Genomic DNA, 21,385 nt, shown 5'->3' with positions numbered 1-21,385 from the left:
GCCAGAAGGAAGGGATAGTCAACGCAGAGTTCCACACATCGGCAGTCGACGGTAGCCCCGCACATGCGCAAAAAGTGTGTGTGAGCGGTACTGAATTCCCGCCACACGCAAGCAGTAGGAAAGTACAGCCTCTCAGCACGGCGGCCGGGCTTTTAATTCTGGTATACCTGAGCCAGCTTGAGCTTACCAACACCGCTTCGTTTTGGGAAAGAAATCATAGTGAAAAAAAAAAACGGCCTAGCACACCTCCGAGCGCCGAGCAAAAGGCCCCGCAGAATTTGGACGTTAAACGAAACCCATACGCGAAAACAAGTGTAAATTACAAAGAAAAAGCAAAGAAAGGGAGGCTACATGGGGCGAGACGAAATGCGGCTCAATTTAATAAGCGTGAAGAGGACACATACCGCGGATGGCGAGGAGGCGTGTAGCCTGCCATCACTGCATCACAAAAATGAGACATAGATGACGTCAATCTAATGTCGGGACATTTCCAGTGGCTGTTGTTCCAGAACGGCCGTGGATGGCCGACACATTAGGTTACGTACGGTAGCGTATCATATGACTGCAGGCGCCAGTAGTTATTTCGAGCGTACAGCTTCGATAAGTCGGCCGTTGCAGACATCACTACACTGCCGCACTTGACTGAAAAGAATAGGTGCAACACCAGTATGCTAAGTCATGTCGGTACGTATTAAACGGTAAGTTGTTTGGTTTGTTTTCATCGGGTTTAATTAACGCCCCAAAACGACTACACCTGCACTACGTTCATCGCCCGGTGGACAGGTTTCCACTGGCTACAGACAGATGGCGGTCGTTATTTCGGTTTGCATTGATCACGTTAATGCTAACGCGTTAACAGCAGCCGGTGCTCTTGGAACAGTGCAGGCCTCAGTATACCTTTCCCAATTTTAACTAGTTGCCGATGAATCAACACAGATCTGAGAACCTTGAGAGGTGTTTCTTCACCGAACGGCCTGGCCGCTTCCGCACGTATGAGGAGCTTGACTGGCTCATCTACGCCAATTGCAATCTTACAACCGAGGAAGATTACGTTGGTGCGTAATGATGTCACCAACGCATGAAAGCGTTGTTTAGTGATATCACTGTATTCGCACCACTGTACTTCTAGCTTTTCTTGTGCAGCTGGTGTACTCTCCTCACGGTTTACTTTTGTGCGCACTTCGAAAGTTAGTTAGTTGTAACATTATCTGTCCAGTTGTGACCGATAGCTTTCGTCTTTTACGCATTATTACGTCGCTGTAGATTCCGGCCAGAGAATTGATAGTTCATTCTAATGAGCAGCTTGTACATTCCGCTTGTATAACCTAACCTAAGCCAGAACTAAGTATTTATTGATGTTTGGTCCCTTGCTTCTTTCCCCTTTTTCTTTAGTCGTCATTAAATACGCCTCTTGGCGACTTTGGCAGGTTTGCCACAGCGCCTGCGGGCTTTTGCGACTGCAATCGGCAATAGTATTTTCGCTCACCCACAAGCTCGCCTAATGAATTGCTTGACGCGCATGATTTGAATATCTGTATCATTATTTTACAGCGAATATAATTGCTGGCGTTGTTGGGCTGTTCTTGGAACGAAATATGTGACTCAATGGGCGTCGTGAAGCGCTCAAGAAAATACAGCTAGACGATTAAAGGCAGCACACAACTCTGAGAAAAAAAGATAAACTCGTATTCCTTGTTATAATGACGCTTGCTCATGCTACGAGGAATAAAGGACCGACCTTCATAAGATGCTAAATACTAGTGCGCCTGATTTCAGCCCGTGGACGCGAAGGCACAATCTCGACGAGCCTCAGTCGGGGCGTCTCTACAATAAGCTCTAGGGCTCGAAGCGAGCTCTTTCGAATCAATTCGGATATTTCCCCATTTTATGAATTCTCTTCCAGAGCATGGTGTTCCCATTATTTCGGCAATATTGGGGTGCTGGACGTTTTTATTTTAGACATAAAATCTTGCATCAACCAGCAGGTTTATAATTGTTTTTCGTGTGCAGTTCGTCTGGTGGCCGCAGCCAACAAACGCTCTTTTTTTTTTTTTTTGCATTCAAGATTCCCCTTCTCCAGAACTAATCGCATGTGCAAAGAATCGGTTTCAGCAGAACTCATTTTAAGGGAAATCAGTGTTTCGTGTTTTTGTTCCGGAAAAAGAACATAGCGCAACGTCGGCAACACATGCAGTCGTGAGCAATATAAAAGGGAAGAAAGTCTGAGCATTCTTTTATTGATTATTTCATGGAGGAAAAGAAGGATTGAGGAGCGGACGTTACATCACATTTTTTGAAGCCGAAAGCAAGGCAAGGCCTCCCCTATCCCCTTTCCCTCCCCCTCCTCAAGTTGGCTGTCCGCACGCCTGAGCCAAAACGCATAGCCGCCGCCGTTCGTCACTTCGAAAAGTCGAAGGTCTAACCTTCAGTTTATAAGTTCGGAGAACCGGTGGATGGCCAATGGTCAGATCAATGGTCAAGCAATTGGATAGGGCAAGGGTCAAGGCCCGGTTTCAAAGTCAAAGTCATTTCAAGGTCAAGTCAAGGGCTCTTGAATTGCCTGGTTGTCAGATCTGTCTCCGACAGCTTGACACAGTCTAAGTTGTATTTGCTCTACGGTTAGCAAGCGGAAAGAAGAAAGAAATAATTCAAAGCATCATCATCATCATCAGCCTGACTACGCCCACTGCCGGGCAAAGGCCTCTCCCATGTCTCTCCAATTAACCCTGTCCTTCGTCAGTTGTAGCTACCGTATCGCCGCAAACTTCTTAATCTCATCCACCCACTTAACTTTCTGCCGCCCCCTGCTACGCTTGCCTTTTCTTGGAATCCACTCCGTTACCCTTAAGGACCAGCGGTTATCTTGCCTTCGCATTAAATGCCCGGCCCAAACCCATTTCTTCCTCTTGATTTCGACTAGGATGTCATCAACCCGTGTTTGTTTCCTTACCCACTCCGCCCGCTTCCGATCTCTTAACGTTACACCTATCATTTTTCTTTCCATAGCTCGCTGCGTTGTCCTTAACTTAAGCAGAATCCTCTTTGTTAGCCTCCACGTTTCTGCCCCATAGGTGAGTACCGGTAGATGCAGCTGTTGTATACTTTTCTCTTGAGGCATATTGGCAAACTGCCATTCATGATCTGAGAGAAACTGCCATATGCACTCCACCCCATTCTTTTTCTTCTATAGTTATTTCCCCTCTCATGATCCGAATCAGCGGTCAAAGCATAGCTTTAGCGTAAAGCGCACAATCGAATTCATTACATGCACCTCGAGGGTCGTCTATCGCATCCCTTTTTTGTGTGGGTACGTCTACATTGGCGACACTGGTAAGCGTGTAAACACACAGCTTAAAAGTTTGCGCCAGTATACCTTGACCGTAGACGTAGGCTCCCACTTAGCGATACACTGCCGGAGTTGCGATTGCTGCCCCATGTTCGACAAAACAGCGTACGAAATAAGGAAGCAGCAGTATACACTTGGGTCAACAAACAATATATTTCTTCACACGACAGTGAATTTTTGTAACTGGACAAGCGAACCACGTACCTTCGTTTCCTCTGTGGTGTTTTGTCTTTCGAAATTTTTAACCAGTGCGCAGGTGCGACTTTGCGCACACAATACTCGTCTTTTCCATATATATTTCAGTTGACTGTTGTGCACTTATTCTGTGTGATGTTGTTCCTTTTGTCTTGCAGTGTACACATTTTAATATGCAATACAACCAACTAGGTGAACTTTCTGTTCTCTCAGGAACATTTCACAAGCTGCACTTTTCCAAACCCAGTTACAGAATGCAGCATATTAATTCGAAAGCATCACTTGGCTATGTTCATGGTTTCGTGTCAGCAGGTTTTATGCCCGCATCTACTCTCGAGGACAAGACAGTGAATATTTTTAATACAGTTGGTTTCACGCTGTTCTTAATGTGATTGCTGCTGCTGTCGCATGGGGGGCAGCAGTCTTGTCAAGATGGCGCTAGTGCGACTTCCCCATCCCTATGCCAAAGACAAGTGAATCTCAAGTGTTCTAAATCGACATAAGCGCTGTTTGGTTGGTTTGATTTGCGCCAGCGCTGGTTAGCTTTTCTGTTTTCCTGCCACTTCATACTTTATTACATCGCTTTTCCGAAAGGCTAGGTAGGTTCACCTTTCGATAGTTTTTGCACTGCTAAGCGAATTACCTGGCTTGTTTTTAGAACCGAACCGGAACCCAAACGATGACGCTTACACAGCTGCATATTATGACCGAAGAAGGTCTTCTGCCACGTAATGGCGAAGCGGATTAAGTGACACTCCGATGATACCCGGGTACATTGATCATGTATGCTTACTTCTCAAACTCGAGGAACGACTTGAGTGAGCTAAAATACCCATTATTTGCACGGATATGTAGGTTGAAGAAAACCTGCAATAGAAGTATGTGCAACTGGCGCCCTCAGCAGGTCTAAAGCACGAAGCACGTCAGCACCGTAGGAAGGGATTAAGACGCAGTAAAAACATTATGGGGCAAACCTTCCACGCAGTTAGCGGCTGATAAATTAATTGCGCTGATAGATTCCGTGCTGCCTCATTATTTTCAGAATCTTGCAATTTTGCTCGCAACACGTTTAGAGTCTGGTGTTGAAACTGCAATGACGAGACATTAGTTGAAACTGCAATGACGAGACATTAGAGATCTCACAGCCCCATCAAAGAAGTGGCACGATTAGTCACGCACGCATAACTCGCAATGTAAAGTGTGAAGATATGCCCGCATGACATATTCCATTGAAATTAATCTTGCGAGTGCAGCTTCCACTCACAATACGGTCATTACGAAAACTACAGAAAATTGCTGTCGTCAGAAGCAACCGCTTGAATAATTTTCTCACTGCGGCAGCTGAAACTGAGAAATATGTACACATAGAAAGAAAAAAGAATCACAGAACACCGGCCGTGAGCTCCATTTGGCCATTTACACCAATGAGCAGGGGGTTGGTATGTGAATTACACTAGGGCACTGAGCGCTATTTTTTTCTTTTTTTAATGACGCTTGACTCAGTAATTTATGCATGACAAACCAGCTGATAGGCCATTGACACCGCTAAAACGAGCACGCTTAGGATAAGCGGATAACCGAACGCACACGTGCTTATCAGCACGAGCAGCGATTTGGCTCAGCAGTTCGGTTATTTTATCAATCCACAATGCCCCTCTGTTTCGCGATTTTGAATGCATTTATGCTACCTTCTCCGCGGCAAGTGACCCAGCTCGCGGCGACATTTAATGCAATTATAAAGAGGGACTCGCGCGATAGTTTCCTCCAAACTTTCAGCTAGAAGCTACGTAACCGACAGCAGCTCTCTAAAAATGCGCTTGTTCGCCCTACGAACACTTTACGTTCTTCGACAACAGCACCAGCGCTTTGCGTTCCGTGAGTTTTCTATTTTTCTTCAGTGAACATCTTACTTCTTGTTGCCTGTCGAGCTTGTCGCACCCGATGTGTCGCTATGGCAGGCAGCGGCTGCTCCTGTAAATCTCTGCTGGTGTGTCCGTTTCAGCATGCCGATCGCAGTGTTCCATGGGATCCCTGGGTTCCCAGCAGAGACAGCCGAGCCCATCCACCGCTTTCGTAACAGATGGAAACGGTGACTCCCATGTTGCACGGTTCTACCAAGATCGAGCGATATTCCTGACCGGGGGAACGGGGTTCATTGGGAAGGTAAGCGTCCACTCCTCTGTATGCTTTCTCTGCTCCTGCCGTGCACGCATTTTCTGCGAGTTTTACTTTCAGTCCAGTGAAGAATAGTTACAACTTCTATGCATGCTTTTAGCCTTAGCCACCTATGCGTTTAATGAATGGGTAGTGAAGAGGTGGGCTGATGATGATGCAACATCACAAGTCCTTTGTATTTGCGATCCTGATATATGATTAATTCGCAGTGCGGGCTGCTACTGTTTTTAGTTACATAAGCGTCCTGGTATGTGGCCTCGTTTCTATTGCGAAATAGTGTCGCTCTAGCGTTCATGCCGAAAGTGTACGGAACACAGTTTCATGATTTAAGTTGGCGAGCCTCCTCGGTATCGGTATTACGCAGGCATCTTATGAGGCCGTATAAATTTGAAACTGAAATGTTAACTCACAGGTAGAATTTGGCTGGATAAATTCAAAATGCTGCGTGTGAGCGGCATTGCAAGTCATAGCCATGGTCCACTTACATCATCATCAGCAGCAGCAGCAGCAGCCTGACTACGCCCACTGCAAGGCAAAGGCCTCTCCCATGTCGCTCCAATTAACCCTGTCCTTCGCCAGTTGCGGCCACCGTATTTCGCCAACTTCTTAATCTCATCCGCCCACGTAACTTTCTGCCGCCCCCTGTCACGCTTGCCTTCTCTTGGAATCCACTCCGTTACCCTTAAGACCCAGCGGTTATCTTGCCTTCACATTACATGCCCTGCCCAAGCCCATTTCTTCCTCTTGATTTCGGCTAGGATGTCGTTAACCCACGTTTGTTCTCTCACCCGCTCCGGCCGCTTCCGATCTCTTACCGTTACACCTATCATTTTTCTTTCCATAGCTCGCTGCGTTGTCCTTAACTTAAGCTGAACCCTCTTTGTTAGCCTCCACGTTTCTGCCACATAGGTGAGTGCCGGCAAGACACAACAGCTGTTGTATAGTTTTCTCTTGAGGGATATTAGTAAACTGCCATTCATGACCTGAGAAAACCTGCCATATGCACTCTACCGCATTCTTATTCTTCTAGTTAGTTCCCTCTCATGATATGGATCGGCTGTCACTACCTGCCCTAAATAGGAATATTCTCTTACTACTTCCAGCACCTCGCCACCAATTGTGAACTGCTGTTCTCTTACTAGACTCTTGAACATTACTTCGGTTTTCAGCATTTTAATTTTAGCTCCACCGTTCTGCTCTGCCTGTCTAATTCATTGATCATGCTTTGCAGTTCATGTCCTGAGTGACTTAGCAAGGCAATGTCATCAACGAATCGCAAATTACTTAGGTATTCTCTATTAACTCTTACCCCCACCTGTTCCCATTTCAGGCCGTGGAATACCTCCTGTAAACAGGCGGTGAATAGCATAGGCGAGATCGTGTCTCCCTGCCTGCACCTTTCCATATTGGAATTTTATTGCTGACTATATGGAGAACTATGGTAGCTTGAAATCGTAATAAATATCTTCCAATATTTTCACATAACACTTTTCTACACCCTAATTTCGCAATGCCTGCATGACTGCTGATGTTTCTACTGAGCCGAATGATTTCTCGTAATCAATGAACGCTATATATATATATATACATATGAACTTATAATTCAGCTGTAAATAGAATTATCGCTTTACAACCGCGTTTTGGATCGAGGTCTATCGGAAGGCGTACTCGTGTCTGTCCTCGTCAGCGCTGTCGTCTTCAACGTTAACCTCGCTCAGTGTGGCCTGAGAGGAGAGACACGCCTTCCTGCTCGAACATCGCGCGAATATGACGTACGAGAGCAACTCCGCCTCTGTTTGCCATGCACCCCCTCCAAGGCACCGCCATTACCAGCACGACCTGGACAAGGCAACCCACCAGCTCTCGTTTCGGGTGCGAGCATAGACCTGTGCTTCGGAACCGGTCATTTGGCGATTTTAATTACGCACAGTTGGTCCGAGGCGAAAGCGACAAGGGGCGCATAATGAAGCCTGGGCATCCGCACTCGCAATAGCGTCTGTTGAAGCACAAACTGTTTGGTTTCTGCATGTAGCATTTGTGCCAGACTTTGGGCTATCAAAGACTCTTCGTCTACTTGTCGATGGTAATTAAGAAATCATGCACATCATAACCGTCAGCACGGATAGGTTTTCGGTGCCACTGAAATTTTCGGCTTGCCGCCGGTGAATTTTCTACAGTTGCATGTATACAGATGCCACATGTCTTCTTAAGGGAACGCGAAGTAAAGTAAATCTCGCTGCTCTTCTGGTCAGATAGGTAGAAAAATTTTACGAAGCTGCTTACTGTAGGGACTTTCCTGGATCAGATCGTCGCTCTCGTGAGGATTTTTTTTTGGTCTTCTGTGAAAACAGGGAATTTATATACCGAAAAATACTACAGAAATGACATAAATCTCATAAGCCGGCCTAATTCAGCGCTGGAAGTAGCTCCCAGAGAGAACTTATAATTTTCAAAGCTGTAATATATTTCTTCTTGCGCCACACCATTTACAAACTCTAAAAAATATCTTGGCCAATCAACTCAAAGCCTTTATAATGAAGTCAGTGCACGATAAAGAACCCCCGGTGGTCGAAATTTCCGGAGCCCTTCACTACGGCGTCCCTCATAGCCTGAGTTGCTATGGGACGCTAAACCCCCCATAAATCCATAAGCCCTTTGTAATGAAGTCATCATGCTGAGCAGGCAGGTCATATATAGTCCTCACGCACTAAAGTTAGTCGCCACACACTTTCGACCGCACGTACGAATAATTGGCGCCTATGGAACAAAGCTTATACACATGACAGCAATGGAATTTCGAAGCACAGAGTGTTGTATACTTCCATCCGATTCCAGCTTACTACTGCTGCAGCATTTGTGCTCCAGCGCAGTTTTGTCTAACTTTAGCCAGAGTCTACCTTGGCACTTAAGACCACCTAAACCAGCCTCGATGCAGTTGCATTCTTTACCTTGGGAACGCAGAATAAATATTATAAGGACAGTAAGTGGGGCGATCACACGCGCTCGAACGTTCAGTGGTACATTTTGCACGGTGCTAAGTGGGGCGAAAATCATCCCTGTTCACATTTCTCCAAGTTGCGGCCAGAATATTCAGAGAAAAGGGAGCTCTCAAACTGTACTGCGATTATAATTAATGCGGGTTGAAAATTAATTATTTGTTCTACCACGAGCGTCAGATGTTGAACAAAAAGAAAAGTTCTCATTAGGCTGCCCGGTTTCACGGCACATTCAGGCTGATCCGGGCAGGCAGAAGGAGACGAGTAAATTTCTTGCTTGAGTCAAACATTGAGTGGTACTAACACACAATGAGCCTTTGTTTTGCGCCGCCCGCCAATTCGTTATAAACTGCTAGAGCTGGAACAGCGCTCTGCCATACGGCGACGTTCAAACGGAAGTGGGTAAGAAATTCCGCATTTATTCCACCGAAATGTTCGGTGAACGTCCACGCCAATGGTAAGCGAGCGCTGGCCAAAAGTCGCGATTGTGGGTGTATTCACAGCTTACAAAGGCGTAGTCCTCGAGAAACGTTGTCGGTCCAGGCGGGAGGCAGGAAACACGCTCACCTCGGTACCAGTGTCCACTAGAAAGCAATTTCCTGCGATCATGTCTGCGACGTAGAAGAGGCGGCTTGGCGTAGTGGTTGCGTCACGCGCTGCCATTAGTGACTCGCTGACATGGTTTCCTGCCAGCGACAGAGCTCCCGGCATTTGGCAAAGCTGGCGCCGAGCTTGAGCAATAACCGTCAGAGCTGGGAACGTGAGCGCGAGCCACCGTTAGCCGGTCTAGAGCGGCGATGCGTGAAAGTCTGCATTGCTGCCATCTGTCCAGTTTCTCCTCGAGCCGAGACTGGCGGGCATCAAGGTCCGATGGCACAGTGGTTGAAGACACCGCAGGGCTTGTGCCCGAGTAGTCACTGACGCGGTCTGCGAGCTCTGCCAGTTTGTCGAGATGTATATTATCTGCAGCTACCAGAACAACGACAAGCGCCTGAGGCAAGCGCTGTAGAAACCGCTCACGCTGCAATGGGCTCTTAGTGGTTGCTTGGTTGGTTTATGGGGTTTAACGTCCCAAAGCGACTAAGGCTATGAGAGACGCCGTAGTGGAGGGCTCCGGAAATTTCGACCACCTGGGGTTCTTTTACGTGCACTGACATCGCACAGTACACGGGCCTCTAGAATTTCTCCTCCGAAGAAATTCAACCGCCGCGGCCGGGATCAAACCCGCGTCTTTTGGGTCAGCAGCCGAGCACCATAACCACTGAGCCACAGCGGCGGCCCAATGGGTTCTTAGCGTCTTTAGTAGCGTCGCCTTGTAGCTGTCGCATCCGATCTAATAGATGCGACTGTCGGCGACCACCAAGTTCAGCCGCGTTGAGGAGTAGCTGCAAGCGGCTTCTCCCCTGCACTGTCTTCGCGTCAGCCCCATGGCCTTGAAATGGTCGTATGGTCTTGGTCGGGTGTGGGGCTCTCATGACGTCGTAAAAATCATCAGCCACCTCTGAAGAAGGTGATGAAACGGCCTGCAGGTACAGCACGTGTTGCGATGTGGTGCGTCGCAGATCGAAGAGGGCTTCGAGTTGCATAAACCACAAGGCAGGGTTCTTCGGTCAGAATGGCGGAAGCCGCACTTCGCTATTCGCAATGGCGTCCATGAGTGCGCTGGGAGCCAGGACGTCTATTGTGATGGTTTACTGAGGCTGCGAGGCCGGGGCGTCTTTGCTGGACGCTGGAGCGTTCGTTTTGTCTTCTATCGCATACTTTCAATGGCCGGGTCACCCAGCCAACAGCTGCGTGAGGTGCATCCCTACAGACAGACGCACGTAGAGAGGAAAGCGAGAAACGTGACGGCAACCGCCGAGGAGCCGAACAACGGTAAAACTGAACCTTTTATTTTGCATGCTCGCACTACAAATATAAACGTCTGTTCGTTGTGGAGCGGAGATGTTCACGGTGGCGCTGGAATCGAATCCTCTACAACGGCCACCTCTGTCCTTTTGGCGAGTCTCCCGGATTTTCTGTAGGATGACCTGAGCGCTGTGCCATATGACAGTCGCCAGTGAGGAAATCAACAGCGCCTAGAATGCCGTGACCACGTGGAAATAGCAATCCCCGCCGGTGTCAGAGTCAAGAGATCCCATTAAAAACGTTTCGATTTTGCTTTCTTATTATTTCTCAGACGAAATCATACCTAGCTAAAGATCACCTTGTGAAGTCTTTGCGAACTATCTATTTGTAGAAGGTTATCCAAGTCCAATCACCCAGAGTTAGAATCTTTATGTCAATTCGTAACACATATCTCCCTCTAAACGCTGCTGCATACATTAAACACTGTTTATATGCTTTTTGCATCTCTGTTTCAGGGCCGCCGCGGTGGCTCAGTGGCTATGGTGCTCGGCTGCTGGCCCGAAAGACGCGGGTTCGATCCCGGCCGCGGCGGCTGAATTTCTTTGGAGGAGAAATTCGAGGCCCGTGTACTGTGCGATGTCAGTGCACGTTAAAGAACCCCAGGTGGTCGAAATTTCCGGAGCCCTCCACTACGGCGTCTCTCATAGCCTTAGTCGCTTTGGGACGTTAAACCCCATAAAACCTAATCTCTGTTTCAGGTTCTCCTGGAAAAGCTTCTGCGGTCTTGTCCCGGCTTGAAGCGAGTCTACCTCCTTATACGCACCAAGCGCGGAGAGGAGCCACAGGCGAGGCTGGCAACAATGCTCGGTTCACAGGTGACATTCGTTCACGATTACTTACTTGGACATATCTGCTGGAGCAATCGCTTATAGCTTACGTGGTTCCTGAAACGCGCCTATGTTTTCCGACGGTAAGATAAGCTGCGCTGCCCGCGAATATGCGCCGTAACCGCTGTAGCACATTCCAGAGACGCTGTTGTTGAGCATGCGCTGCTCCGGCGGCCGTGCAGCGCGTAGACACTAGAGGTTGACTGAAGGTTTTGCCAAAGTTTGTTTAGGTTCAATTCCGTATTCTCCCTCCGTTCCATTCGCGGCGCGCCGGCAACAAGGCTAAAGCCAGACCGTCTTCAGTCGCGAGCTACTGGCCACCTACGCAGTAATTCAGCTCTTCCATATTTTACTAAAAGGTCGCCAGTTCCATGTGCTTACCGGGCCACAACCACTGGCTTGAGTTTTCCGGACAAACACGTCGAAGTACGTGCCTCGAAAACTACGCCTTCTCGCCTACACCTCTTAATCCCCTACCGAAATGTGCCAAATGATGGTTGCCAAAAACAAGCTAACCTACCCATCCTTTTATATCGCAGAAAAGTCGCTCGCCTATCCCTCTTCCATAAATTCTATTACGAATCCCCGCGCAACCCTGCCATTCTACCAGCCCATCGCCACTCCTGCCGCCTCAGCCGTGACAAGACCGTGTACCGACCTTCAGCCCGTTCATCTTTCCTCAGTTTTCGTAAGAACGTCCACGGACTAGAAGGACTTTCCTGCTGCTGCTGTCATTCATTGCAATCATGACCACTTCAAGCGTTTCATTGGAGAATTCAGCTGTCATCGCGAATGCCCAACCCTCATGTAAAACCCCTGCACAGGCGCATTTGAAGAACTGAAAATAAATAAATAAATATGCAGGTACACTGTAATACAAACTGCACTGTCGACTCGCTGCTTCATGACGTGCTTGTAGCAGTGCAGCTGCTCCCCGAAGTAAATGATTTGGAGCATTTTGACCGAAACTGGGGTGCATGTCTGACGCATAAGCGTCGTTTCACCGTGAGGAATACTGCATATTTTAGCCGAAGTTCACCTGTTGCGATAGTAACAGTTTGGTTCTAGCGCAATCCTTGAATTCGCGATTGAAGGACTCTGGTTGTAGTGAAGTAAGTAGCCGGCAGGTCTTTAGCCGATATTTTTACGTTTTTTTACAGTTAGTGGCAAAGAAGGCAAAAAAAAAATAAAAGATTGGCTTCAGGGTGTGTGAAGATCTCTTCATGCGCTGCTACCAGTGTATTTAGCACAGCGGTTAAGCGTTCCTTTCACATTGGTGTCGGCCTTGTCAAGTATAACTTCTGATGTTTGTGAGTCGCGCATTTATCCTGTAGCCTACCGTGTTCGTGGCTTACGGTTACTTTCAGGAAGCAAAAAAAAAGGGGGGACCGATAAATCTGGCATGTAACGCTTTTTTCGAACTTATCCTGTTCGTTGCATCATAGATGAATGCGCTTATGTTCATTTCTATATGGGAGCCCAACACGGCAGGTTGTCTTGGAGAGCAGAACACGAGCGTTTACTGTTGATCGCGATAGACGTTTGAGTAGTTTCGGTCGTGATAATCTCCCTTTTTTTTTCTTGTGGCTAGTTTACTGAGATCTCCTGACTAAGTTAACAAAATGTGGCACGTACATCGCAACAAATGAATAAACAGCATGCCTCAGACTTCCGGTCTCTATTCCTTGCAGAAAGCGCAAGACTTACGAAACTCGATGCAACAAAGCGTAGCGTTTGATGAAACAGAAGGGCTGAGAAAAAAAAACGACTAGAATTGCATTGTTGTTTCTTTCTTCGCTGGTAGGAATTTATTTAATTGCTCGCACCATTATTGCTTTAATTCTCCGAAGTGAAATTCAGTTTGCTAAATGAACTTCATTACCGAAGCATGCAGCCTACAGTGGGGAGGAAAAGTTTGCAGGATGCTCGTTTGCGCAAAAGAAATGATTTAAGCGCAGTCTCGCAAGCGAATTGCCTGAAATGACTCCAGGTATCAGGGGACGTGCAAGTTCCACCCGCTGGTATCAGCACCACACGAGTGGGTCGAGAGGCAGCAATACAATAAATTTGTTCCCCAGCGCGCATATCCCGTAAAGTTTTGCTGGTGACTGTACATGTACCCCATTCGCCAAAAGTAACCGAGCAGTAGGTTTTCGCTAATAAACAGTATAACGAAGCCTTTCCGGCACCCCTAAAGATTCAAAGCTGTCAAAACGTGAACACAACGGCTCACCTTACTTTACGCAGATTCACAGCTTTCAGAGCTGCCGTAAGTGCTTCGCTACGTGACTAAGACAAAAAAAAAAAATACTGTTGCCCAGTTACTTTGGGCAAAGACGGTACCTTCATGTATTCTTGCGCAGCCATATTGGAATCTGACACAACACTTTCTTCGAACGATCATTTGCACTACATGCAGAGTCGGAGAATCATGCATCGCTTATTTCGTTTTCGGTTCGCCGTTGGTTCCCGGCGTTAAATGAAACAGGCAGTGAACGCCGAGGCATTGTAGGTTCCGGGCTGAAGTTGAGCAAAGCTAAAAACACAGTGCGAGTGTCTAGAGCCACCTGTGGTACCACTCTTTAGCCATCTGCTTTACGCCCGAACTGCGTTTCCTTTCGCAGGCTTTCGAACGCCTCAAGCAAGATCAGCCCAGTGCTTTCGAGAAAGTGACGGCAGTGTCAGGAGACATAACGCTTCCGCTCCTGGGACTCAGTGCGTCCGACAGGACCACCTTAGCCGAAGAAGTGTCCGTGGTTTTCCACTCAGCCGCGACCGTCAAGTTCAATGAACCTCTGAAGTGAGTAAATGGAAAACCTATAAGACTTGTAGTCTTTCTCTCACTGTTCAGAAGTCACACTGATATAAAAATGCTACCGAGGGTGTGACGGAATGGAAACGTGGGAATAAAAAAAAAGTTCGTGGAGCGTGCACCTAAATGGGCCGCACGACCATAGGCGCGCGCTCCTTCCGGAGAGCGCCTGCTTGCCGACGCGCTTATAAAACATCCCTTGTAAACAAATTTTTAGACTGCCTATGGAGTATCTATTAAAATTTTAGCAAGGGATGAATCAGGTCCGACAAGGCAACGTGGCTCGAACAGCTTTGCCTTCGCCAGCATCACAATAGCCGAAAGGGAGAACTCCCGTCTTGTCACTGAGAACCACTGCATAGAGATGGCAGAGATAAAGAAGAGTGATTGGATCCTTGACAACGCAAAACAAAATGAATATGGGTCGAGGGAGAGCGTCAGTCCGTTCCAACGTTCTAACAAGACGACTTGTCTCTCGTGCGCCTTTATTTATCCCATCTCCTCGGCCGTTGTTCATTTTGTTTTGTGTGGCTAGTGAGAACGTTATCCAGGCGGGCTAGGATCTGGACGCTCAGATTATGAGCTGCGTAAGCACGTGATTTAATTTGGCTTCGAAACAAGCGCTATCGCGATTCGCGGCGTTCGGCGGTAGTGCTCTTGAGGTCTATTCGTGGCTCTAGTAGAGGGCGCTAACTCTGAAGATACTGGCCGGACTCTTCGTAACTGTGAAGGATGTGATCACTCACTCATCAGTCAGTATATTGTCCAAGTGGGCCGTAGGCAGACTCTCGCAAGAATGTCTATTATGCGCTCATGTATACCCGGTGGACCAGACCTGTGGATGTTCAGAAGTGGGCGAATTGACCATGTCAGGGGAGCACGGGGTGGACGAAAAGACAGCAGAGGCCATTTCAGTATTGTTGCCTAAGAGAAAAGCGTGGGGGAAATCCTTTAGCTCTAGAGGCTGTCTTGTGCGGGTGCTCGAAGGAGCGCGCGCATACTGCGTTGAAAATTGCTATGGCAGGAGCGGCTGTAGCGCATTCTGGCGACAGATCCGGAGAAAGGTAAACAAGAAAGATCAAGCGTCAGAAAGAGAACTTGTCCGCACACTCCGCTTATCCTTTCCGGGCGAGTACCGGCGTCCACCTTGTCCGGGCGCTCTCAGCAACCACCAGAAACGTGTCGCTGTAGCTATGGCCACGTAGTTTCTCTTTCGGCTTCTGAAAAAAAGTGACATTAGTTTGTATTTGCTTTCTCCTTGAGGGAAGAAGAGCTGTAAATACTGATTACGGCGGTGAAACTAAGACAACAGGAAAAATGCAGACGTGGCTGAGCTAGCCCCGCTGGCTTTCATGCTATTCGCGCTGCTATTACAACGTTAACATGTACCATCTTGCTCAACTTAGCGCACGTTTTTCTAGTCATATGCAAACCGCTTCAATATCTCCTCGCCGTTCATTTTGTGCTTACTTCTGCACATTTAACGTCGAAGTTCCGCGATAGACGAATGAGACTCCCAGTGTATACTCTCAGCAGGACTTAACTGTGGCAGTATTGTATTGCAGAGTGGCAGTCCAGCTAAACGTCCTGGGCACACGGCGTGTTTTGGATCTCTGCAAGCAAATTCCCAACCTCTGCGTAAGTCGCTACAAGCTTTGCAATTAAAGTTTTCAGACCAGTCTCTTATTATTGAGTTTTCACCATGATAATCCGTTACTGTAGTGCTAGCATCTTGATTCCTACTGCACTTCCTCGGTTACTGGGTTCGTCATTTTGTTTCTTTCTAGGCCTTTGTTCACGTGTCAACAGCATACGCCAACTGTGACATGAGGGGAGAAGTGCACGAGGTGATATACCAACCAAGTGTGGACATCGAAAAAGTTACCGCAGCTGCTCAGTGAGTATATCTAGCTACACTCCTCTCGTCTAAGCTTTGTTGCCCTCAGAAGTATTAGCTTCTATGATATGATTGCCTCTTGTATTTGATTATATATTATTTAAGAAACTCGTGGTTGCACGTTTACCGTCACTCGCTGCATTCGCATTACCGCGACGGGCAAGTTCCAATGAATGGCTTTTGCTATGAGTGTTGGACTAGCCGCATGTAGTAACCAGTCATGGGGTGTGGGAATGTAGAACAGGCGTGAGTCAGACACAGTCACTCAACGCCTTTCATCCATTCAGGTAAAGCGGCCGTCCGGTGTAATGGGAACAGCGAGCGAAGCGGGAGAAGAGGAGAAGGAAAGGCGAGAAAGAGGCAGATACCGGGCATATCACGAGCAGCAGGCGAAATATAAGGAAATACTCTCAAGCACCGTGCACTGTGCGCGGCTCCTCGCTTTTGCCACCGTCCTCTGGGCTGTTAGTCTAGTGCGGGGAGCAGTATGGCTGGCAGTGGCCACATTTAATTAAAACGGGAAAAAATACTGCCAGTTTGTACGCGGCGTATGTTATGCCGAACTGTTAATGCAGCTGCGACGTGTTTTAGCCCCACCACTTTCCCGCCGACCGCGGGCTACGTCGGCCCTGTACGTTTTTGGTGAACAGAAAAGACTACTGACAAGAAACTTAGGTGCGTGGTCAGCACACTCAGTGCAAAAAAAAAAAAAAAAATCGCTTAAAGGGATGTGGCGCACAGAAGTACGAGGTTCAGAGGAGTCTTGGACCGGCCATGGAGAAAGACGGTGAGGAAAGTCCGAGAGCGAGGCAAGATGGCTGCCGTGCCAGCCAGGCTCTTTTCGCGCGTGCCAGGCTCTTTTCGCCCGTGCCGAAGCCGTAGCGCATAGGGACATTAAAGAGGAAATGAAAACTCAGGCAGCAGACTGATAGGTCGACGTCACGTGATATGAAATGTGTCATTTTTATTGTAAAATAAAGCTTTCATTCTCGGAGCAAGCGTGAAGTATGTGTGGCCCGATTTGAAGAGATAAACGTCCTTGGCAAGAGTAAAGACAGGACGGCACGGATTAGCCTAGAAGCCTGCCACATAAAGAAACTTTGCAGCGAGTGCATCAACGAACCGTATTTATCTCTGTTCGCGGCTGAGATTGATTTTTTTTTGAAGAAGCTACCTGTTGATTCACTGGGAAGATAAACATAACTGTCTTTTCATTTTATACACGTGCCTACCCGCGCATGCGTTCTGCTTTGTTGGCTCTTTTACCACCCTTGTTTTTTTTTGCCATTTTTGCATTGCCGTAATTTCTCTACCGACACTTCGGCCTATGTAAGGTGTGGCCTTCCGCCAAAATTAGGGGGCACTTTGACGATCTAAAGTGCGTGAGGCGAAAGCCTTTTCGCGCTGATTTCACTGCCTCTGTTGCTGACTGCACGCTGTTTGCAAATGAAAGACTACGCTTCTGTTGCCAATTCTTATGATTCTACTAATGCATTTGGCTCAATCATTCTGCTGATCCAACTTCGCTGAATTCCATCATGTGTAGCTCAAAGTTGTCAGGCGCCAAGCGCATGCGCAGTAGGAACCACCGATGACGTTATCAGTTTGGCAGAATTTTGGCCGACGGTATGAGCCATTAAAGGCTTTCGTCTTAACAAAGCTAGTTGATAATTATCGCCTGCGTGCGTGTGTGTGTGTGTGTGTGTGTGTGTGCGTGTGCGTGTGCGTGCGCGTGTGCGTGCGCGTGTGCGCGTGCGTGCGCGCGTGTGTGTGCGTGCGTGCGCGCGTGTGTGCGTGTGTGCGTGTGTGCGTGTGCGCGCGTGTGCGTGTGCGCGCGTGTGCGTGCGCGTGTGTGCGCGTGTGTGCGCGTGTGTGCGCGTGTGTGCGCGTGTGTGCGCGCGAGTGCGCGTGTGTGTGTGCGCGCGTGTGCGCGTGTGCGTGTGTGTCGCCCTTAGCTGCATCATCGTGGAGACCTAGTTCATTTCACACATCTGCAAGGCTGGGGCTGGGGTTCTGTCGTTCAGCACACTGCAGATGACGGCTCACAGTCCACGGTGTTGCTGCAGAACCTGATAACAGGAGGAAATCTGAAATATCGGTAACAGTCAGTCTTGTGTTTATCAGGCTCGCGTGAACCATGTCTTTCCCGACAACATGGTCGGTCGTTCTGGCATGTCTCCCGCGTAGATTGAAAAACCAAAGCTCCTCTGAACCTAGATCTATTTAAAACTTCTGATGGCTTGGACTGCGTTTTACTCTAAAATCGAGTGAAAGCAGCAGGTGTCTCATCCTGTAGTTGTGATCATGAATTATTGCCATTTTAACAGTGTCGATGACGTTATGCTAACCTCAAACATGCTCACTGCTTATAAAAATACGCAGTAATGCATACAGCCGCAGAATGTCACCTGTAAATTACAGCAAGTAATATCCCAGGTAGCACCGAAACATTGGGATAACGTCACATTTTTGTTACGCTCAAATGTTTTTTCAATGTCCTTTTTTCCTAATGTTTTTGTAATGTTACATATAAATGTTCGAATAACCTTCCCCAAACATTCATGAACAATGTAAACAGCATAAATGGAACTTTCTCCAAAATGGTGAAGCAGCCCCGCACAAGCATGCAGGCCTGCCAGTGGTGACGGCACACAACTTACAACACTTTGCAAGAACCAACAACAAGAGCGAAACCTTTTCCACTACACTACAGCACAGCAACTCGTATTCACTCACCTCCGAACGGATGTTGTTGTTGTTGTTGTTGTGACTGAGAGAAGGATGAAAAGGAAATTGCACGGGCCTGCTACTGGCTCTAGCCAAGCCACCACCGCTGCCAACGTGCAGATAGAGGAGAGGTAAGAGATCAGAGGAAAGAGAAAAAGGCAAGAAAAGACGCGCGTCGCAGCAACAACTGCGCCCGCCGGAGCGGACGCTGCTGAAAAAATCAGATAAGCGGCCGAAGCCGCGCTCGCCGAAGCGAGGTCAGATACTCTCATATTTTTTTAACCATGCCGCCGAGCTTATATACTCGCTACTGCGAGATGTCCCATGAGTGACAGTGGGGAATGGGTAATAACTAAAGTTTTGTGGCAAAATAATGGGGCTCTTCATGTAATCTATGGCGAGTGCTATCTAAGAGATGTGGTTACAAAGTACTGTTAGTTGAAAAACATCTTTACTCTAAGAACAGTGAGAAAATGTCTAGAAATCCGTGCTCGAAATATATTTGCAATGTTGTTTTATAGTTGCGACTCTAACATTATAATAAAATTTAGAAGATTATATTAAAACAACGTTTGTTTAGAATGTGAAAATAACGTTTCCTATGTAACGTATAACGTTATATTGTCACGAATATTACACAGCACACAGAGACACAAGAACTGCTCCAGTCTGCCGAGCGGTCACCAGCCAGAAGACGAACCACTTCTTCTTCCTCGTCACAAGCGAGATGACGAAACACTTCTTCTTCGTCCACTTCTGAGCTGTATCATTGCAGCGAGATGGCGAAGCACTTCTTCTTCGTCCACTTCTGAGCTGTATCATTGCTCCCTCCCCTGCAGCATCGCCTCGATGCGGGCCACTTTCACAGAGGGGAAAAATGGGTTAGACACAGAAAGTGAGACACAGCTATCACGACACACAACCGGCGGCACTCAGCGTCAAGTACAATCAGCAGGACGGTCGTGGTACGGCTTCATACGAACGACGTGCACAACATCCGGATGCGGTGGTCTGCGCGAAGGGCGGTCTGGGGTTGCCGGTGTAACTTCGTACGTCACGTCGCCAATGCGGCGGAGAACTCGGTAAGGTCCGAAGTAGCGGCGCAGTAATTTTTCGGACAACCCACGGCGACGAACTGGTGTCCAAACCCACACATGATCGCCTGGTTCGTACGTAACAAATCGCCGTCCGAGATTGTAGCGGTCAGCGTCGGCGTGCTGTTGACGGTGTATTCGCTGCCTGGCCAGTTGACGTGCTTCTTCAGCCCGCTGAACGAAAGTGGCGACGTCAAGATCTGGCTCTAGGTCACACTGAGGGTCGACGGGCAACATGGCATCCAAAGAAGTAACAACTGGACGACCGAAGACAAGCTGGAAGGGCGTGAGCCGCGTTGTCTCTTGCAGGGCCGTATTGTAAGCGAACGTTACGTATGGGAGAATTTGGTCCCATGTTTTATGCTCCACATCCACATACATGGAGAGCATGTCGGCCAGGGTTCTGTTAAGGCGCTCTACCAAACCATTTGTCTGTGGGTGGTACGCTGTTGTACGCCTATGGCTGGTGTGGGTCAGATCTAGGACTGCCTGAGTCAAGCGGGCTGTGAAAGCAGCTCCACGGTCAGTAATGATAACCGCAGGAGCGCCATGACGCAGCACGATGTTGTGTACAAAAAACGTAGCTACTTCGACAGCAGTTCCGTTTGCAAGCGCCGTTGTCTCAGCGTACCGCGTCAAATAATCCGTCGCGACAGCAATCCAACGTTTTCCAGTGGATGATTTCGGAAAAGGGCCGAGTAGGTCCATTCCCACTTGTTGGAAAGGCGTCTTCGGAGGCGCTATGGGATGAAGAAATCCTGCGGGTTTGAAGGGAGGAGACTTACGGCGCTGGCAGTCGCGACACGTTTTGACGTATGTCCGCACTGATGGAAGTAATCTTGGCCAGTAGTACCTCTGCCGAATCCTCGCTAAGGTACGACTGACCCCCAGGTGGCCGGCAGATGGTTCGTCGTGGCAAGCGCTCAAGATATCAGGTCGCAACTCGGACGGGACTACGAGCAGAAATGTTGCAGTGTTGCTCTCAAAGTTGCGCTTGTAGAGGACGCCGTTCTGCAGAGTGAAGGATTTGAGTCCACGAAGAAAAATACGAGGAATGCGGGGACCGTCGCAGCCTTCCAGGTACGCGATGAGCGGCGCTAACTCTGGGTCTTCCCTTTGAAGCTGTGCGATATCGGTTGCACTAACAGCACCAAGGAAAGAGAAGTCTTCAGTGATTTCCGGGGAAGCAAGGTCCACTGGCGCGCGTGATAAACAATCCGCATCTTGGTGCTTCCGCCCCGACTTGTACACGACCGTTACGTCGTACTCCTGCAAACGGAGGCTCCATCTCGCCAACCGCCCAGATGGATCTTTGAGGCTGGCCAGCCAGCATAACGAGTGGTGATCACTGACAACGCGAAATGGTCTTCCGTATAGGTATGGGCGGAACTTACTGATGGCCCAGACT

The 21,385-nt window shown here is 48.2% G+C and overlaps 1 protein-coding gene across 1 annotated transcript in view; it reads left to right on the top strand.

Moving 5' to 3' along the window:
- Positions 1-5,539: 5,539 nt before the first annotated feature.
- Positions 5,540-21,385, top strand: part of LOC149372656 (fatty acyl-CoA reductase 1-like) — a 38,179-nt gene continuing 22,333 nt past the window's right edge. The window contains exons 1-5 of the mRNA XM_089567216.1: positions 5,540-5,704; positions 11,319-11,435; positions 14,072-14,247; positions 15,825-15,897; positions 16,047-16,156. Of these exons, the coding sequence (XP_089423342.1) occupies positions 5,564-5,704; positions 11,319-11,435; positions 14,072-14,247; positions 15,825-15,897; positions 16,047-16,156 (617 nt within the window). The 5' untranslated portion in view covers positions 5,540-5,563. The remainder of the gene's footprint in view (positions 5,705-11,318; positions 11,436-14,071; positions 14,248-15,824; positions 15,898-16,046; positions 16,157-21,385) is intronic.

This window comes from Amblyomma mixtum, chromosome 1, assembly GCF_055824585.1.
Source record: "Amblyomma mixtum isolate Tamu chromosome 1, ASM5582458v1, whole genome shotgun sequence".
Taxonomy (NCBI): domain Eukaryota; kingdom Metazoa; phylum Arthropoda; class Arachnida; order Ixodida; family Ixodidae; genus Amblyomma; species Amblyomma mixtum.
Note: the sequence above shows the minus strand (reverse complement) of the source record. Positions and strands in the feature narration are given on the sequence as shown.